General features: G+C 45.5%; 1 protein-coding gene across 3 annotated transcripts; it reads right to left on the bottom strand.

Moving 5' to 3' along the window:
• Window positions 1-262: 262 nt before the first annotated feature.
• On the bottom strand, window positions 263-14,554 carry LOC119951676 (ankyrin repeat domain-containing protein 46). 3 transcript variants are annotated; one of them, XM_038774890.1, is made up of 4 exons: window positions 14,210-14,554; window positions 5,565-5,723; window positions 1,589-1,648; window positions 263-1,330 (listed from the first exon to the last, which is right to left on the bottom strand). In XM_038774890.1, exons 1-4 carry the CDS (start codon window positions 14,518-14,520, stop codon window positions 1,114-1,116), a joined length of 747 nt encoding a protein of 248 aa, XP_038630818.1. In that variant the 5' UTR covers window positions 14,521-14,554; the 3' UTR covers window positions 263-1,113. The 3 variants fall into 3 exon arrangements, with proteins under 3 accessions (XP_038630818.1, XP_038630820.1, XP_038630819.1); XM_038774892.1 differs by lacking the exon at window positions 5,565-5,723; XM_038774891.1 differs by lacking the exon at window positions 1,589-1,648.
• Between the last annotated feature and the right edge of the window lie 6,561 nt (window positions 14,555-21,115).

Consider the following 21,115-nt stretch of genomic DNA (forward strand, 5'->3'; position numbering starts at 1 on the left):
TGGAAGCAGAATCTTTGAATTTTTAAAGGCAGAGCTAGATAGATTCTTGATTAACAAGGGGGGGTGAAAGGTTATCGGGGTAGGCAGGAATGTGGGGTTGAGGTTACAATCAGATCCATTAAGTTACTGGAGAGGCACGCTAGAAAGGGACTTTGTGGCCAGCTTAATCAAGTTATTTAAGTCTAAATATTTGTAAAACAATGTTAGTTACTGACTGACTAACAAACTCTGACACTGAAAAGTAACTGCTACAAGTGTGGAGTATTGTCGCTTCAAATTTTACTTAAAATCTACAAACTTATACATATTATAATACATATTGATGATGTAGATATGGTTTACATACTGCTTCAAATAACACAAGCACAATCTGTTCATGCAATTAGTATTTACTGCATTATACTGAGTATAACCATTTGCTTGAATACATGTAAAATTTACATTATTACAATTAAAAGTGCATACTTTGTGTTCTACATATAGGTTTATTCAGGTCTGTACTGAGAAAGAACATTTGTAGTTGCAAAACAAGGATCAAGGCTTTTAGCTTTTACTGACTCATTTTTAAATATTGCAGTGATTAAGGTCATTGTTCTACTGTACTTCATATTGCTTTACAATGATCAACATTAACCTTAAACATGAAACCATTTTTCTAAATTCTTAAATTTGGACACAGAGGAATGTGATTTACTACACTTTCGTCTAGAAGTGACCAAGGCATCAAAAAACATATTTCAACAGATTTTTCACCTCGATACAGTACAAATATGGACTTCAATAAAATGGTAAAAATATGCATTTAACAATTTTAAGCACTTCAGTTTGAAACTCTTATCTTCAGATTACTTTTTACTACAGGGCTCGATGCACATCTAGACTTAGTGTTATAATTCCCCAAAACAATTAATTTTATCGGCTGTTAAGTCAGAACAACTAAATTAAGCCCAAAAAATAAAAACCGATGCCAAGACTACGAGTGCTCAGTTTGGTAGCAAAAAGCTTTAGCAACTGGAATGCTTCCTACCAAGGGCTGACAGGGCTGCTAGCATTCTCGAAGGCTAGTGTAGTCAGCAATGAATGAACTTGGTAACAATGGGCGGTGTTGAGATTTTAGTGCACCAGTTCAGGCTGGTTTTCCACAAAAGGCAGAACGCCACTGACGTAATAGGCAATGCCCAGAGACAACAGCGCGATGACAATAATGAGCAGCAGAACCCTCCAGAAGCCCAAATCATCCACAAACTCCTGCCAGGTGGACCGGAAGCTGGAAAGGACCCCGTCTGTATTTTGAAGGTTCGGATTCAGGAGCGAGTGACTCTCCATGGCACTTGGGGGAGGGGGAAAACGGAAGAAAGAAAAAAAAATTTGCATATGGATCATCAATACAACTTCAGAGCATGATCAATGATACGTTATTTTTTTTTTTAGAAACCTTCACTTGGATTACCATGAAGGAAAATGTTAAATATTTAAGATTCGAGAAATTCCATTTAACTTCTTTTTAAATCAATTGAAAAAGACAAGAGCTGTTTTCTCGTAGACAGGTTCAAATTAGTTTTCTCGGCAAGCCACACACCAACATTACCTGAGGGGCTGATGGTCTGTTTCCCAGCCTCTGATGGTGTTGTTCTGAGTCTCCTGCTCACTAGAAGATGCAAGAGATTAGTTAGGGAACAACTCCCCCTCCTGTGGGGAAGCATCAACCTTAACTCAGTATATTCCTATAATGTGCAACTGAGATCACCAGGGACTCCATGAAACCTAGATATTGGATGCTGTGATGCCATATATTGGCAGATATAGGTATTACAATTTGGCTAGATTAAAGATTTTGAAGAGTAAACAGAACAGATTTTTAAAAAGTAATATTTGTGAGCAAAGAGGATGGGGGTGGGGTGGAAGAAGAGAGAAAACAAGCAACTGTGCTCGAGCTTCACAGCCTTTATTAAATAAATTAAAGCCAGATTCTGTGCAGTGTAGCACAATTAAGCTTCAATCTTTCTATGATTTATTTACTATGCAAATAAAAATAATTTCAAAATCCTACATTATAACATTCCCCTATGTTTAATTTCAATATTGATGATGGTTTTAAAAATGAACTGCAAAGGGCCACAGTTTAGTCACCAAATGTTATTACTGTGCAACATTTCAGTGCCCCTTCTTTTTCTTCACTGGGGTACGATTCCAGTACTTACATCAAACAACCATTCTTCATCTTTTAAGTCAAGTCAGTGGGTAGTGACGAGGCTATTCGTTTATAAGGGGAGTCACGGACAAACTCTATGCTATCCCTTGTTTGACATCAGCATCTCCATCCAGGGACAGTGAATGGCAGAACACAGACAACTTCTCCCTCTCTACCAAGCACAGGAGTAGGCCATTCAGCGTCTCCAGCCTGTTCCACTCGCTGTTCAGTGAGATCATGGCTGACCTACATCCAAACTCCCATGCAGCTCCATTACCCCCCATAGACCTTGGCTAACAAAAGCCTATTCATTTCATATTTCAAATGTATTAATTGAGCTAGAATGTACTGATTTATGTGGGAGAGTTTTCCACAATTCTACTACCATTTAGCAAGTTGGATTTTGGTAGGAGGAATCAAAAGGCAGATTACCTAAATGGAAAGAGATGCAGGTGAGTGAAGTACAGAGGGATCTGGGTGTTTTAGTACAGGGTTTCTCAAAGTGCAGATAGTGACCTGTAGGTAGGTCGGGGGCAGGTTTCGGGAGAGTCCCGGAGCGATCAGTCACGGTGGCCCTGACCATGGGAGAAGCGCCCAAGGCCTGCTACCAGCATTTAAACTGAGAATGGCAACCGTTACTGGCTTTTAAGTGAGAACAAAATGAGGCTGTGTTGAGTTTTTTGGCCATAAGTGGCAGCAGTGAGCCCTGTACGTACATCTGACGTCAAACATCCTGTACGGACACGCTTTTGGTGCCAAATCATGGAGGAGAGCTTCTTCCATTTTCAAGCTGGTAGCAAGCAAGGCAAGAGGACTGTGAAGACGGATAGTTTTGTTACAAGGAAGAGACGGCCAGAGACACAAATGTGCAGTGGAGCTACTGCCAAGGATCTCACATCTGAATCTGCTGGAGAGAGCTGCTCAGGAGAGTCCAGGGCAGGACAGACCAGTGCCAGTGTTAACTCTGTACAGAGCCTCTGGTTAATAGCCTACAAGGATAAACAATGCAGTATAAAGATGATTTTTTGAGGAATGGAGTTATCAATTGTGCCAATGCAGATAAAGATGCAACGCCTATGTATGTTATATGTAGGGAAGTACTGGGAAATGAGAGAAGATTCAGATTTTGAAAGATTTCTTTCGAGGTTGAGACCCCAGAGTCAGTTATTAACTTACAGTTTGGAAAGCAAGGTGGCACAGTGGTTAACACTGCTGCCTGTGGCGCTGAGGACCTGGGTTCGATCCCGGCCTCAGGTAATCCGTGTGGAGTTGCACATTCTCCCCGTGTCTGCATGTGTTTCACCCCACAACCCAAAGACGTGTAGGTTAGATGGAATGGCCACGCTAAATTGCCCCCTAATTAGAAAAAAGTTATTGGGTACTCTAAATTTATTTTTTTTAAAAGAAAAAAAATTAACTTGCAGCTGACTCCAAATGCAAAGATTAACCTGTTCTACCTCACCGGTGATAGCACATTAAAAACACATCAAAAGTCCATGAGGCTGTCAGTATTCTGGAATAGCATCTCCCAGAAGTATCCAGTGCTGAGTAAAACACGCATTTTGTTGTTGTTGCTCTTCACAATGTGCGAGGTTGTATTTTCCGTTCTCACAAAGGTGTAGACAGCACAAAGGAACTGGCTGAACTCTGCAGCTGACATGCCCATTGCCCTCCCCTCCTGTGCACCAAGCAAGCTCCTCTTTCGCATTAAAGGCAAGTGAAAATGGTGTGCGTCGCAAAGGCCAGCCAGCGTGGGTCCTGAAGGTTGGCTGGTTGGCAAAAGCGGGTCCCAGGAAAAAAAGTTTGAAAAACACTGTTCTAGTTGATGAATCACAAAAAGTTAGCAGGCAGGCCCAACGGGTAGTTAAGAAGGCAAACAGCATTTTGGCCTTTATTGCAAAGTTTCAAAATAGGGAGGTTTTGTTGCAATAGTGCAGGGTGTTGGGGAAGCCTCACCTGGAATACTGCGTACAGTTCTGGTGCCTTACCTAAAAAAGGATTTAGTAACACTGGAGGCAGTCCAAAGGAGATTCATCAGGCTAATTCCTGGGATAAGAGGGTTTGTCCTATCATGAGAGACTAAATAGGCTGGGTTTGTATTCCTTGGGAGTTTAGAAGAGTGAAGGGTGATCTTATTCAAACATCTAAGATCCTGAGGGGACTTGTTATGGTAGATGGCAAGATGTTTTCACATGGGAGTCTCGAACAAATGGACATAGCCACAATATAAAGGGCAGGTCATTTAAAACAGGTGCATAGAAATTTCTTCTCGCAGAGGGTGGTGAATCTCTGGAATTCTCTGCCCCGGAGGTTGATGGAGGCTGGGTCATTAGAAGTATTTAAAGTGGAGGTCGATGAATGTATGATAGATTGAGGAATAGAGGACTATGTCACAGAATAGAGGGAAATGTCACAGAAAAGGAGTTGAGGCCAGCACAGATCAGCCATGATTGTATTGAAAGTGGGGCAGGCTTGAAGGGCCTGGTGGCCTACTCCTGCTTCTACTTCTTGTGTTCTTTGCATCAAGAAGTGCTCCTGAATGCTCTAGCTCAAATTTTATCCTGGACTTCCCCACCAGACAAAAGTTTTGTCTATTGCATGAGTTGCTAGTTAAATCTTAGAAAGCACAAGTAAATCATTCCTTAAATTTCTATGTGCCTCACACCACAGCCATGTGGCCAATAATTGGAAGTACCACAGGTCTGGCTATCCAACACAGTATAGACTGGATACCAAAACTGGGATTTTCTTTCTATGCATGGCTCACTGCTTTACTTACTGCTTTAACCAGTTAAAAACTGGGGTAATTACTCTACAAACCACAACTAAAAATGTCTCATTTTCTTGTGTTTTTGAATTGGTGGAAAACAAATCCTCAAATCAATAATAGGCAAAACAGAAACGGAGCACCAGGAAACATGCTTTCCAAAATTACATAAACTATGCACGTGCCTCACAGCAGATTCCTGATCTAGAGGGGCCGTCAAGCAAGTCAAGGAAATGCATAATTTCATGAGAAACAGGAAATAGGGACTGGGGATTGAGGCAGGAGTAGTGAAGGTCATGCCTATTTTTAAGCACCCAACAAAATAACAGTTTTGGCCGAGATCTGGCAGAACACCAGGAATAACTTCAGTCATAACAAGAAACCCTAGAATGCTAGACAGTTGGGTTTGCAAGTTAAATTATTCATGCACTTGCAAGTAATTTAATCTAAAAGAAGAGGAGAAACAAGGTACCCTTAAAACAATGCAACTGTCTCTACAATCAAAGGTAATCATTTATAAGCTTATTGTAATCATAGTGCCTTCCTGACTCACAACATACAAAATTCTGCTTCCAGCTCACATTTCCCTTACAATTCAATGTTTACCTCTCATTTTCTGCAGTCTGCATGATCTCTAGTTTAGAGTGAGCTCCACGGTTGAACCCTTTCACCTCTTGCTCCTCCAAGGACTCCAGCAACTTGATGGCATCTTTGTTTACGCCTCGACGTTTTGCCAAAACAAGTGGGGTGGCACCATGATGGTTGCTTGAGTTACAAAAAAAATAAGGTAATGATTTACATCCTTTCAGGAGGCCACCATCATTTGTTTCCAGTAACTGCTTAGAAAAAATAAAACCTTGGTCACATTATGACCAATGCCTTTTCATTTATAATTTCTGAACAAGACAACAAAAATCAATCCAGGCTTAATTCCAAGGATCAAATAGAAAATCAAAATGTACATGCAAATTTAGCTCTTAAATGCTGCACTGAAAAATTCAAATATTATTGCTGCTTCCATAAGCCCCTGAAAAACTGCCTACCTACAGTGCCACCGTGGGAAAAAAAACAACCATATCTAAAGCATCAACCATCAGCGACAACACGGGCATTCTGTTTTATGCTCTCACTAGTAAAATGCATTTTAATAAAATCAAAATAAACATCTTTGGACGGTTAAATGAAAATGATTATAGGTGATTGCAGTAAAGCTTTGCTCAATTGCAGTAAAGGGAGCTTTGCTTAATTGCAGCCAATGGTTAATAATAATGGAACTAGGGCAGCACGGTGGCACAGTGGTTAGCATTGTTGCCTACGGCGCTGAGGACCCGGGTTCGAATCCCGGCCCTGGGTCACTGTCCGTGTGGAGTTTGCACATTCTCCCCGTGTCTGCGTGGGTTTCGCCCCCACAACCCAAAAGATGTGCAGGATAGGTGGATTGGCCACACTAAATTGCCCCTTAATTGGAAAAAATAATTGGGTACGCTAAATTTATAAAAAAAAAAAAAAAAAAAATAATAATGGAACTGTGTGACCTGACTGACTGAGGAGACCATTGCCATTTTTATCCCCAGATACAGGAAGTTTCTGACTCTAAAGCTGTCAAAACATGCTGCATATCAAGAAGTTGAAGTGCAGTTGCTAGAAGTGTGACTGATGCAATTCACACATTTTCAAGGCAAAGTTAAACTGTGAAATTAATGTGAGCAGCACCTTGATGCAACTGAACTGATCAGGGTTGCAAACATATAGAATCAGGAGGATGCCATTCAACCCATCGAATCTGCACAACCCTTATAAAGAGCACTCTTCCTAGACCCGCTCCCTCATCCTATCCCTGTAACCCATGTATATATTATGGCCAATCCACCTAACCTGCACATCTTTGGACTGTGGAAGGAAACCGGAGCACCCGGAGGAAACCCACACAGAAACAGGGAGAAACTGCAACTCCGCAGTCACCCAAGGCGGGAACTGAACTCGGTCCCTGGTGCTGTAATGCAGAGGTGCTAACCAGTGTGCCATTAACTAGATTGAATCTTTCCATAGCCTAGAACAATTAGAACCAAAATATGTTAAGGGTAGGTAATTAATAGGTATAGTTAATCTGGATTAATTTCCTATTTGATCAGTTGAATTTTGTGGTGGAAACCGTTGTTACTTCAACTCATAATCTTCTGAAAAATAGGGTACGGTCAAGAGTGGGCAGAAATGGGTTGAGTGGGAAGATAAATAAACTGGTTGACAAAGCAGATAAAATATCGGTGCAACAATCGCTGACTGATGTAACAGATCATCGTATCTGTGGGTAGCACACTCTCCCCAAGTCAGGTGACTATGTTTATGTGTCACAGCAAAAACTCAAACACAAAAATCTAGGTTAACAACATTTTCAGATGGGAACCAAGTTCCTTTCTGCCCTCTCAGATAGATGTAAACAATCCCATGGCACTCTGTCAAAGGGCAGTAGGGGAGTTCTCCCCATTGAGTTGGCCAGTAACTAATATCATAATCTCACTGCTGCTTGTGGGACCTTGCTGTTACTTTGGACTGTGGGAGGAAAGTTACTACATGTCAAATATACTGCAGTGGCTGTCAAAGATTTTGGGACATCCTGATTTTATAATAATATTCTTTATTGTCACAAGTAGGCTGACATTAACACCAACGTTACTGTGAAAAGCCCCTAGTCGATACATTCCGGCGCTTGTTCAGTACACGGAGGGAGAATTCAGAATATCCAATTCACCGAACAGCGCATCTTTCTGGACTTGTGGGAGGAAACCGGAGCACCCAGAGGAAACCCACGCAGACACAGGGAGAACGTGCAGACTCCGCACAGACAGTGACCCAAGCCGGGAATCGAACCTGGGACCCTGGCGCTGTGAAGCCACAGTGCTACCCTAATAAAAGGGTTAATCCAGTGCAGTATAACGGGCAACAAGATCAGTCCGAAGTTTCAAGTCCATTAATTCCTTATAGGACGTTACATTGCGATTGACTTAAATAGACACGGTCTAGATTAAACCACAAATTCACCAGCTAACCCCTTCAGCTAGAACAGTGTTCTTCAAAGTCGGGGGTGCAACCCGCGGGTGGGTCATGGGCGGGTGTCGGGAGGGTCGTGGACCCGTTGTCCGCGGCGCTTCCGATCGCGCAAATCCACGCGCAGCAGCCGGCTTTTCATTACGGCGGCTGCAAGCGGCCACGAACATGTTAAAAAAAATTTTTTGCCCGCATTGTGCATGTGCGCCGATCATCGTATGCGCAATGCGGCCAAATTTTTTTTAGCATGTTCACGAAATGCACATGCGCACACGATGATCGGCGAGCATGCACATTCCGCGAACATGTTAAAAAATTCGGCCCCACTGCACATGGGCGTACAATGATCGGCGCACATGCGCACCGGTAATCGGGCACGCATGCGCAGTTCGGCCGCTATTCTTTTAAAAACTGTTGCAGCTTTTTGTTTTACAAGTTCTTCAGTGGTTTTTATTCATTTATGTTATTCATTTAATTTTTTTTTCATTTTTTCATTTATTTTATTTTTTTTAAAGTTCAGGAGGCTTTTATTCATTTTTTCAATTATTTTACTCATTTTTTTTTACAAGTTCGGGGGGGGGGGGTTATTTGATAAAATTTTACAGGGAAAAATTCAGAACTTTGGACAGATGGAGACTCCATACTTTCCGACACCGGAAGGCTTCACCTTCATCCAACAGAGGAGCGAGTACGAGGGCCAAAGGGACCCAAAACCATTTCCTCCATTTTTGTCAGCAGCAAACAAGGTAAGAGAAAATGATGGGTCGCGCAGGTCGGCCGGCATGGGTCATGAAGGTCAGCCGGCGCGGGTCGCGAAGGTCAGCCAGGTTGGGTCCCGAAGGTTGGCCGGTTGGTAAAAATGGGTTCCCGGAAAAAAGGTTTGAAGAACACCAAGCAAGAAGTTTACAGAAACCAGTGCAAATGTTCCTCTTATGTAATCTTGCCCAGTTCTAACAACGGTTCTGTGCCTGATATATTAATGCCGCTGTTCTTTCTACAGAGGCTGACCGAGCTTCTGATTTTTTCTGCCATTTTCTTGTTTTACATTTTCAGATTTTGACTTATTTGTCTATGAAATGAAACCGCAAAGATCCTTGGCTACTATCATTAAAAAAAAACTGCTCGACAACCTTAGTATCCAAGTTTCTGTAAGTAACCACAATAGATGAATTAATTCAGATGTTATCCCAGATACTATATGTACCTCAGCCAGACCGGGGGATGCCATTTAAAACTTGGCAACCACATTAAACTCTCCAAGGAAATTACGAAATGCAAGAGGCTTAATGATTCCAATAACATGGTTGTCAAGCAGCTGCTCTCACAATGGATTTGTTACCGTGCACTTCATGCAGATATAAGTCAAATCTAAAATAGCACTGGAATATCAAATCTACTTGCTGTAATGGAATATATTCAGACATTAACTGCTGAGGCCAGAATACATAAAAGTCTCTTGAAACAAGGTGGGATTGCAGTGGGGGCCGTAGGTGCAAGGACAATGGGGTGTGTTGCCGGATTTGTAACTTGAACTGAAAACCATAACGAAAGGTCATGAATGTGAAAACAAAATAGCTTCAGCAAGCTTGTTTAATATGTTAATAGCTTTGAGAAAGCCAGTCATTCTGACATAAACGTACAGACCTATTTAAAACTAGTTCTCAAGAGTATTATCAGTAACATGTCTGTATTCTAACAGTAAAAGGCATCTATCTCCTTTCCTGAATTTAAAATAGAGAAGGGAGAACCTGCAAGACTTCAGGAAGATTATTTTCATTCTTGATTAAAAGATGATCTAAGTGGAACTGTGATCCCAAATGCAAAGAATCGGGAGTTGAAAGGGAAATTTAGTTAACAGGAGAACACCGACAAGCCCGCAATAAGAAAACAAAAAGGAGATGCAAGCAAAAATTGAATTGGGCAGCACGGTGGCGCAGTGGTTAGCACTGCTGTCTCACGGCGTTGAGGACCCAGGTTCTATCCCGGCCCCAGGTCACTGTCCGTGTGGAGTTTACACGTTCTCCCTGTGCTGAGAGGGTCTCACCCCCACAACCCAAAAGATGTGTAGGATAGGTGGATTGGCGATGTTAAATTGCCCCTTCATTGGAAAAAAAATAATCCAAATTTATTTTTAAAAAGCAAAAATTTAATTGGAGTTCATAAAGCTGTGTTACCTTTACAATGAGGCAAATAACATGTTTGAGCATTATGTAACTACAAGCTATTTGTAACTTTGATCAGCTGTTACTTTGCTATTCTTAATGCCGACAGCATATTAGCTATTGTTAGAGATGCCTATCTAAAGTAAAGCTATTGTCTAACAACACAGCTCATTGCCAAAATTCCTTGCTATCTGTTTTAAAAGCAGTGAAACTGGGTCATACAATATAACGTCTCAGACAAACAGCTCCAACAGATGTCTTCCAAATACTCATTGATATTGCCAGAATAACGATTGCAACAGTCCAAAGATGTGCAGGTTAAGTGAATTGGACATTCTGAATTCTCCCTCCATGTACCCGAACAGGCGGCAGAATGTGGCGGCTAGGGGCTTTTCACAGTAACTTCATTGCAGTGTTAATGTGAGCCTACTTGTGACAATAAAGATTATTATTATTAAAATGCAAATAGACATCTAACAAATACACAAAATGCAACATCAGCGAGTCCCATATTATTTTCAGAGTGCAATGAAAGCTTTATGCAGCAGTGGTGCCACACATCATTAGCGCAGCTCACAGAGCTTTGTCTGTGTCCATGGTACCAAGTTACAAATGCCATGTTTATATGCCGATAGTCTGATGTCGCATTTTTCTGCTGGTAGACAATTCAGTGAACTAATTAGCAACTTGTCTCCTCCTGCCCACTGCGCACCACAGTTAAGTCTCCTCGGGCATCCTGCTCCTCACAAATGTGCCAATGATGCTCAGTAAACATCTGTTATCTCTGTCTGTTTAGGAAAAAGACACCCACTCTTCACCGCCCTTGAATCACCAAAGCCATAAACAATCTGTTGAGATGTTGCAACTAAATGGCAATTTACCTCAACCACCTGTATGAAAAACTGCCAGTGAATAATAAAAGGCAGTCTGCTTGTATGTGTAAACATGGTATGAAACACTGACACAACTCATATTTGCCTCAACAGATCACTTTTCAGATGTTTCATAATTGGAGTGCGGAAGCAATCAACAGCAGGGAATATTTCTGAAACCCCACAGGAGTAAGACAATAGCTACCATTGCAAACTAAGGATCCACCAGGACAGGGTTACCAACATTTCCTAACTCAAGCTGATCACGACTAAGGGTTTCTAATAAAACAGATGAGTAACTGGTGGGAATTTTAAAAGTATTTTTTGTGCATAACCAATATTTCAGATGTTTCATGGGCAACACTGGAATGGAATGTAGGCCTGCATGTCAAGAGAGATGGAATACAAAACAGTAGAAGTTATACTACAATTGGGAGTACCAAATTCAAGGTATTTCAGATGATTAAAGGAATTGATAAGGTAAATGGGGAGAAACTATATCATCTGGGGTGAAAGCACAAATGGGGGGGGGGGGGGTGCACTGCCTTAAAATTAGAGCTAAGCTGCTGTTGGAGGGGCGCAAATGGAACGTTGATGTTTACTGAAAAGGAAATGGAATATCAAAGCAGGATAAAAAAAGTTCCAAAGAAGAGTCACAGTGGACTTGAAACATTAACCCCATTTCTCCATCCACAGATGCTGCCAGACCCAAGTTCTTCCAGCATTTTCTGTTTTAATAAAAGTAGGGGTGTTTTGCTACAGTGTAGAAGTTGTAGGCAAGACCATATCTAGATACTGTGTACAGTTTTGGTATCCTTACTTAAGAAAGAATTGTAGACATGTTCGAAGGTTCACGCAACAGAAATCTGGGACGGGGCTGATGAAAGTTTGGACAGATTGAGCCGGTGAGAGTTTAGAAGAATGAGTGGCAACCTTATTGAAATATATAAGATCTTGAGGGGGCCCGACAGGGTGGGTGCTGGAAGGATGTTTTCCCTTACTGGAAGGGCTAGAACTAGGGGACGTAGTTCAAAAATAACATGAAATAAATTTCCTCAATTACTTGACTGCAGTTCGGAGGGTGCATTGCACTTTTAGATGAGGACATTAAAGCAAGGTCTTATGTGCCTGCAACAAATGAAAAATAATGCGGATGCCAGAAATCTGAAATTAAACCAAAATAAATGCTGTAAAAACAGAAGTCAGGCAGTAGCTGTCGAAAGAAATGTGTTAACATTTCAGATCATGAAATCTCCAGTCAGAAATGGCAGTCTTGTTTGGGAAAATGTAAAACATTCCATGGCAGTCATGCGAAGAAGAACAGGGTAGGTTCCCTCCCCCTATCATCATCACAACAAAAATAAAACATTATCTGGTCACCTCACATTGTTTGACATTCATAATTGACAACATATTAGCAGATGTTATTCTTCGATGCTGACACAACAGAAAAATTAGTCTTGCAGGGGTTCCTCCTGCTGTCAGGATCCCCAGAGACCCCCTCCCTACCCCAGACAGAACCCCCTCGCTCCCCGAGAGACCCTTCCGTACCCCAGTCAGACCCCCCTCCCCAGTTAGACCCTTGCCCACTCCCAGAGAGATTCCCCATGCCACCTCCCCCAGCCCAACGCCAACCCCAGAAAGATCCCCACACATACCCCCGCCCCAGACACACACCCCCCCGCCCCAGACACACACACCCCCGCCCCAGACACACACCCCCCCGCCCCAGACACACACAACCCGCCCCAGACACACACAACCCGCCCCAGACACACACAACCCGCCCCAGACACACACACCCCGCCCGACAGACACACCCCGCCCCAGACACACACCCCCCCCGCCCCAGACACACACACCCCCCCGCCCGACACACCCCCACCCTGCCCCAGACACACCCCCACCTTGCCCCAGACACACACCCCCTGCGCCAGACACACACTCCCTGCGCCAGACACACACTCCCCGCCCCAGACACACACACCCCGCCCCAGTCAGACCCCCCTCACCCCCTGCCACAGACAGACTTCCCCCCCTCACCCCCTGCCACAGACAGACTCACCCCCTGCCAGACTCCCCCCTCACCCCCTGCCACAGACAGACTCCCCCCTCACCCCCTGCCACAGACAGACTCCCCCCTCACCCCCTGCCACAGACAGACTCCCCCCTCACCCCCTGCCAGACAGACTCCCCTCTCACCCCCTGCCACAGACACTCCCCCCTCACCCCCTGCCACAGACAGACTCCCCCCTCACCCCCTGCCACAGACAGACTCCCCCCTCACCCCCTGCCACAGACAGACTCCCCCCTCACCCCCTGCCACAGACAGACTCCCCTCTCACCCCCTACCACAGACAGACTCCCCCCTCACCCCCTGCCACAGACAGACTCCCCCCTCACCCCCTGCCACAGACAGACTCCCCCCTCACCCCCTGCCACAGACAGACTCCCCCCTCACCCCCTGCCACAGACAGACTCCCCCCTCACCCCCTACCACAGACAGACTCCCCCCTCACCCCCTACCACAGACAGACTCCCCCCTCACCCCCTGCCACAGACAGACTCCCCCCTCACCCCCTGCCAGACAGACTCCCCCCTCACCCCCTGCCACAGACAGACTCCCCCCTCACCCCCTACCACAGACAGACTCCCCCCTCACCCCCTGCCACAGACAGACTCCCCCCTCACCCCCTGCCACAGACAGACTCCCCCCTCACCCCCTGCCACAGACAGACTCCCCCTCACCCCCTGCCACAGACTCCCCCCTCACCCCCTGCCACAGACAGACTCCCCCCTCACCCCCTGCCACAGACAGACTCCCCCCTCACCCCCTGCCACAGACAGACTCCCCCCTCACCCCCTGCCACAGACAGACTCCCCCCTCACCCCCTGCCACAGACAGACTCCCCCCTCACCTCCTGCCACAGACAGACTCCCCCCTCACCCCCTGCCACAGACAGACTCCCCCCTCACCCCCTGCCACAGACAGACTCCCCCCGCCACAGACAGACTCCCCCCTCACCCCCTGCCACAGACAGACTCCCCCCTCACCCCCTGCCACAGACAGACTCCCCCCGCCACAGACAGACTCCCCCCCTCACCCCCTGCCACAGACAGACTCCCCCCTCACCCCCTGCCCCAGGCAGGCCCCCCTCCCCCCAGCACCCACCAGATGTCGATCTTGAGGCCGTTGGATACCAGGAATTGGATGGAGTCGACATGGCCGCAGAGGTGCAGGGCGGTGTTGCCCTGGTTGTCGGTGGCCAGCAGGTCGGCCCCGAACTTGTGCAGCAGGCGGCAAATATCCACGTTCCCCCGGGCGGCGGCCACATGCAGGCCGGTGCGGCCCCGGCCGTCGCGGATGTTGGGGTCGAAGCCGCTCTCCAGCAGCCGCTTGGCGTAGGTCAGGTCGCCGTCGATGCAGGCCTGCAGCAGCGGCACCCCGGTCTGACAGGAATCATTGATAAACACGTACGACATGGCGGCCCCTTCACTCCCCTCCCCCTCCAAACCCACCTACTGCGCATGCTCACAAGCCACTACGGCGAGAGCAAGAGATCAAAACTAATGCATGTACCAGCGATTAACCTGATCGCCTTTCCAGCCAAAATACACCTAGGGGGTGGAAAACAGCCATTATTCCCAGTGGCAAGAAATAATTTGTGTTTTTTATCCCATCAAAATCTCTTTCTGGGGCATATTTATTTGGTCAACTGTCTCAATGGGCAGCACGGTGGCACCGTGATTGGCACTGCTGCCTTCCAGCGCCAGGGTCCCAGGTTCAGCTCTGGCCTAGGGTGACTGTGTGGAGTTTGCACGTTCTCCCCGTGTCTGCGTGGGTTTCCACCGGGAGCTGCATGTTTCCACCGGAGCTGCATGTTTCCTCCCACAGTCCAAAGATCTGCAGTTAGGTGGATTGGCCATGGTAAATTGCCTTGGACTTCAAAAAAGATATGTAGGTTAGGTTATTGTCACAAGTAGGCTTCAAATGAAGTTACTGTGAAAAGCCCCTAGTCACCACATTCCAGGGCCTGTTCGGGGAGGCTGGTACAGGAATTGAACCATGCTGCTGGCCTGCCTTGGTCTTCTATAAAAGCCAGCGATTTAGCCCTATGCTAAACCAGCCCCTATTGGGATGGGGCAGGGAGCTGTTATTGGGCTCTACGACTGTAATGTATACTTTGTGGGTTTTTTTCTTGTGAGACCTGCACATTTATGTGTATGTGCAGGATTGAGCCAGCATCCGCCTTGGCAAGATGCTGGGTGTAAACAAACTAAGGAAAAGTACATAACGTAAATAATGGATAAATCAAAACAAGGCAGTGCTCCCTAAAACAACGAATGGAGCACAACCCAAAAGGAATTAAAAAAGGAACAAAAACTTATCTAAAACCCATCAAAATAAAGTGCAAAAATTGGGGTCGATAAAACAATCCAACCCCTGCGGCCCCCACCGAGCACGGAAATCTTCAAGTGTGCCCGTGGACACCGCATGCTCCCTCTCCAGGGACAGCCAGCCGCGAACGAGGCCGCGGAAGAGGGGCAGACAGTCGGGCTGGACGACCCCCTCGATTGCCCGCTGCCTGGACCGATTAATAGCCAGTTTGGCCAGGCCCAGGAGCAGGTTCACGAGGACGTCCTCCGCCTTCCCCGCCCCTCTCCGCACCGGGTGTCCGTAGATCAGGAGCGTGGGGCTGAAGTGTAAAGAAAACCTCAACAACAACATCGTCAAGAAATCAAAGAGGGAGTGCAGTCTATGACAAAAAACATAAACGTGCTCCACGGTCTCCACCAGGCAGCAAAAGAAGCAGGCCTCTGACAGATCCGTGAAGCGGTGAATCCGATGGTTGCAGGGATGGGGCAGGGAAGTGAGCTTTGGTGGAATACTATTTTGGAGGGCCATCTGTCACTTGTTCTTAAATTTTGCTTTCACTGAACACTGACCTTTATTCGCCCACCAATCACTGACCTACTCTACTCCAGATGCTCCACCCCCTCTTATACATCACATTTCTCCCTCTCTTTAACTCTGAAGTAGAGTTATACATACTTGAAACAGTAACTCCATTTTCTCTCTCCTGCCTGATCTGCTGAGTATTTTCTGTTTTTGTTTCAGAATTTCATCATCTGAAGTATGTTGTTTTTGAGATAACGTCATGGTTTGAGTTGGTTAAAAAGGTAGATAGCTAGAATCTTAGATGGTAGACAATGCAATTAGATACCTTTTTTAAATTTTCCAGACTGAGTTGGTACAAATTAAATGTGGCTTTCCTTAAATTCACTGCACAGTGTGTTATAGTTGGTAAAAAGATAGAGGGATTGTGTTGTAAATAATTAAAAAAATTAGTAGGGGTAAATGTTTGTATGGAGAAACTCTTTCAATAAAAATTATTTAAAAAAAAAAAAAAAAAATAGTTGGTAAAAAGAAATGTTCAAAGAAATTATTTTTAGAAAACTACATATTTTAATGCCCTGCCGATTTTTCTCCACGATTGCACACAGCAGTGTCCTGGCGATTGATCTTCAATTCCTGGAGACTCCAGGCCAATCCTGAAGGATTGGCAACCCTATTCCCAGCATCCACTCTATTTTACTTTTCCAATGCTTTGTATCTCATGTGACTTGTTTGATAATTCCCTCTCAAGCACCTTGGAGTGTTTTACAGTGTTAAATACACAATCTAAATACAAGGTGGTGTCTTCATTATGATTATGTTAATATTGGTATGGGGCTGGTTTAGCACTGGGCTAAATAACTGGCTTTTAAAGCAGACCAAGGCAGGTCAGCAGCACGGTTCAATTCCCGTACCAGCCTCCCCGAACCAGCGCCGGAATGCGGCGACTAGTAACTTAATTTGAAGCCTACTTGTGACAATAAGCGATTTTCATTTTCATTTCACGTTATGTCACAGTTTTGGGTTTGGACTCAAAATTTGTCTGTTCTCTCCACAGATGACTTCTTATAATTAATCAAATAAGGCAATGTCAGGAAAGCAAAACGCACTTGTGTTCCCTTCAATTTGCAATGAATAAAACAGTTTAAACATTAATCATAAGTTGAACAAAAATAAGATGAAATGAAATGAAAATCGCTTATTGTCACAAGTAGGCTTCAAATGAAGTTACTGTGAAAAGCCTCTAGTCGCCACATTCCGGCGCCTGTTCGGGCAGGCTGTTACGGGAATCGAACCGTGCTGCTGGCCTGCTTGGTCTGCTTTAAAAGCCAGTGATTTAGCCCTGTGCTAAACACAATCTAAACTATAATATTTTGTGTACTTATAAGGACATAAGAAATAGGGGTAGAAGTAGGTCACACAGCCCCGATAGTTTGTTCCGCCATTCAGTAAGATCTTCCACCTCAACTTCACTATCCTGTCCTTTGTCCATATCCCTTTATTCCCTTAGAATCCAAAAACCTTTTGATCTCAGCATTGAATTTTTAAAATTTGCTCTCAGGATATGAACATCACTGGCTAGGCCAGCATTTATTGCCCACCCGTCATTATCCATGAATAGATGGTGGTGAGCCATTTTCTTGAACCACTGTAGTCCATGTGCAGTAGGCGCACAGTACTTTTAGGGAGGGAGTTCCAGGCTTTTGACCCAGTGACAGTGAAGGAATTCTGATATAGTTCCCAGGTAGGATGGTGATTGAGTTGGCGGGGTATTTGGTGGTCCCAAGTGCCTCCTACCCTTGTCCGACTGAGTGGTTGAGGTTGCAGGTTTGGAAGGTTCTGTCTTCTGTCAGTTGGTGCAGTGCACTTTCTAGATACAGCTATTATTGTTATTGCTCGTGGAGGGAGTGAACTTTTAACCTGGTTAATGGGGTGCCGATCAAATGGGCTGCTTTGTCTTGGATCGCATCGAGTTTCTTGAGCGTTGTTGGAGCTGCATTCACTCAGGCAAATGGACAGCATTCCATTACACGCTTGACTTATGCCTTGGAGATGGTGGACAGAATTTGAAGAGTCAAGAAATTAGTTACTCGCCACAGATTTCCCAGCTTCAAACCTGTTCTTGGTCCAGTTAAGTTTTTGGCCAATGGTAACCCCCAGGATCTTGATATTGGGGGATTCAGTGATGCCGTTGAAGATGATCATGTTGGAGATGATCATTGCCTGGCACTTGTGTGGCACAAATGTCACTTGCCCTCATCAGCTAAAGCCATAATGTTGTCCAGGTCTTGCTTCATGCAGACACAGACTGCTTCAGTATACAAGAAGTTGCAAATTGTACTGAAAGCAGAAATAATCAGCAAACATTTCCACTTCTGACCTTGTACTGGAGAGAAGGTCACTGATAAGTAGGCGAAGCTTAGTGTGCCTAGGACACTGTACATCAGATATTCCTGCAGCAATGTCCTGAGGCTGAGATGATTTACCTCCAACAAACATCTTCCTTTATATTATGCATGACTCCAGCCAGTGGAGAATTTTACCCCTGATTTCCATCTACTTCAATCTTGCTCCTTGATGCCACATTCAGTCTAATGCTGTCTTGTTGTCAAGAACAACCACTTTCACTTCATCCCTGGTCTTCAGATCTTTTGGCCATGTTTGGACCAAGGCTGTAATGGGATCTGGAGCTGAGTGACCCTGATAGAACCCAAATTGAGCTTTGGTATTGCAGGCTATTGATAGCACAGTTAATTACATCTTCTATCAATTTGTTAATGATTGAGGGTAGACTAATGGGGGCAGTAATTGGCCAGATTGGATTTATCTTGCTTTTGGGGTCACCAAGGAAAATGGAGGCTGGAGCATCAGGAGAGGCCGCATTGCTTACGGCTGAAGAAATAACTAAGGTGATGGCTGCGGAATTCGAAAGGCAATTTACAAAATACATGGAGACAATGAGGAAGGAGATGAGGGAGGTTTTGAGTGTGCTGGTGGAGGAGGCGATCTCCCCGGCGACGACGGCGGTGGCGAGCGCAGTGGCGGAGGTGCGGAAGCAAGGGGAGGCGCTGAAGGAAGTGGAGGAGACATTATTGCAGCACGGTGATCAACTTACCTCGATGGGGAAGGAGATGCGGAAGGTTATGGAAATTAATAAGGATCTGCGAGGAAAAATGGAAGACCTGGAAAACAGGTCCAGGCGACAGAATTTGAGGATTGTGGGGCTGCCCGAAGGAGTTGAAGGGCCGAGGCCAACTGAGTATTTTGCTGCGATGCTGGTGGAACTATTGGGGGTGCGGGAGGATCCCTCCCGATATGAACTGGATCGGGCTCATCGGTCGTGGAGGCCTGTACCAAAGGCGAGTGAGCCGCCAAGGGTAGTGACTCTGTGCTTCCGTAGGTACAATGTGAAGGAGAAGGTCCTGTGCTGGGCCAAGCAGAAGCGGGTGGTGCAGTGGGCTGGATCTGGTGTACGTGTATAACAGGACTTTACGGTGGAGCTGGCGAGGAGGCGGGCTGCTTTCAACCGGGTGAAGAGGGCACTGTACATTAGCAAGGTGCAGTGCGGCATTGTATATCCAGCGAAGCTGAGGGTGACTTACAAGCTCAAGGACTTTTATTTTGGAACGGCGGAGGCAGTGGAGGAGTTTGCAAAGGCAGAAGGACTGTGGCAGAACTGAGAAATTGAGAAATGGCCATGTGCCGATGTAACCTCATGACTGTATTTTCTTCTTTTTTGTTTGTTTGTTTCACTGCGTGCGGGTGTATGGGCTAAAGGAGCCGGTGTTGTATATATTTGGACAAGGAAAGTGATGGGACTTTCACACGAAGTGAGGGCTCTTTGGGGTGTAGGTGTATATGCGGGGTTTGTGTGCTAAAAGGGGGATTTTTGGACTTTCCTAGGGTCGGGCAAGGGGGAAAGGGACCCGGGCGGGGGCCTCCACGCTGGCCGGTCTAAGCCGGCCAGTGAACGGGAGTGAGGTGGGGGGAGGGGACTGCGGCCATCGGAGCCTGGCAGAACAGGGTCCGAGTGGTCTAGCCGGGGTGGAAAGTTGGAGGGGAAGGAACCGAGGTTGGGGGAAGGAGTTTTACAAGAGTTAGTGGACGGGAGGAGTTGGGAAGGAGTGGGGTGGGGGGGTTTACAACTCTTGGGTATCATGTACGGTACTCTTTCAGAGGTTGGACGGTGTTGAGTGTGTGTGTGGGGGGGGGGGGGGGGGGGGGGAGTGGACTCTATGGCGACCATGGGCGGTCCCGGACTCCTTTTTTCTTTTTCTCCTTTGCTTTTTGTTTCCACCGTGGGAGGGTTTGTTTTATTGGATGCATATATTGACAGGTGGGCCGTTGTTTGGGGTGGTGGATGGATGGAATCATTGTTATTGATTAGGGGATTGATTTTGTATTTGTTACTGTTTGTGGGTGGGGTGTAAATTTTGGAGGAAAATGTGAAAATGGAGAATAAAAACATTTATAAAAATTTAATAAAAGGTTTACAAACTAGTGGATTGTAGTCAATTTAACTCTACCAAAGCCACGGGTATTAATATAAAATCTAATTTCACCTTTGTTGCAAGTCCAGGTCAAGTGGGGATGGAATTGACCATGCACTAGCTCAGGGCGTTGTAACAAGAAATACTTGGGCAATTTTCCACATTGTTAGGTGGATGCCAATGTTGTAGCTGTACTGGAAAGTTAGGCTGAGGGCAGAGCTAGTGCTGAAGTACAAATCTTCAGTACTACAGCTGGAATATTGTCAGTGCCAATAACCATTGCTGTATCCAGTTCCTTCAGTTGTTTCTTGATATTATGTGGAGTGACACGAATTGGCTGAAAACTGGCATCTGTGATGGTGCGGTTCTCAGGAGGAAGCCGAGATGGAACAGCTACATGGAACTGAAGTTGCAAGAACTTCAGCCTTGCTTTGGTGGGAAGCTAGGCTCCCTCATCATTGAGGATGGGGATGTTTTTGCAGCATCCTCCTCCAGTTTGTTTAATTATTCAGAACCGTTCACAACTGGATATGACAGAGCTTTGATCTGATCTGTTGGTTGTGGGATCATTTTGCTCTGTCTAGCGCATACTACTTTTATTGGTGAGGATGTTTTGGCGTGAAGTCCTGGGTTGTAGCTTCACCAGGTTGATGCCTCAGTTTTAGATATGCTGGATGCTGCTCCTGACAAG

The sequence above is a fragment of the Scyliorhinus canicula genome, chromosome 17 (assembly GCF_902713615.1).
Source record: "Scyliorhinus canicula chromosome 17, sScyCan1.1, whole genome shotgun sequence".
In the NCBI taxonomy this organism is placed as follows: domain Eukaryota; kingdom Metazoa; phylum Chordata; class Chondrichthyes; order Carcharhiniformes; family Scyliorhinidae; genus Scyliorhinus; species Scyliorhinus canicula.

Excerpts from the sequence above, each read along its gene's own strand:
- LOC119951676 (XM_038774890.1), bottom strand. The coding sequence starts at position 14,520 with ATGTCGTACGTGTTTATCAATGATTCCTGTCAGACCGGGGTGCCGCTG. Across the intron at positions 1,649-5,564 it reads CAGACTGCAGAAAATGAGAG|TGAGCAGGAGACTCAGAACA; the intron begins GTAAACATTGAA and ends TGCATCTTCTAG. Across the intron at positions 1,331-1,588 it reads ACAGACCATCAGCCCCTCAG|TGCCATGGAGAGTCACTCGC; the intron begins GTAATGTTGGTG and ends CCCTCCCCCAAG.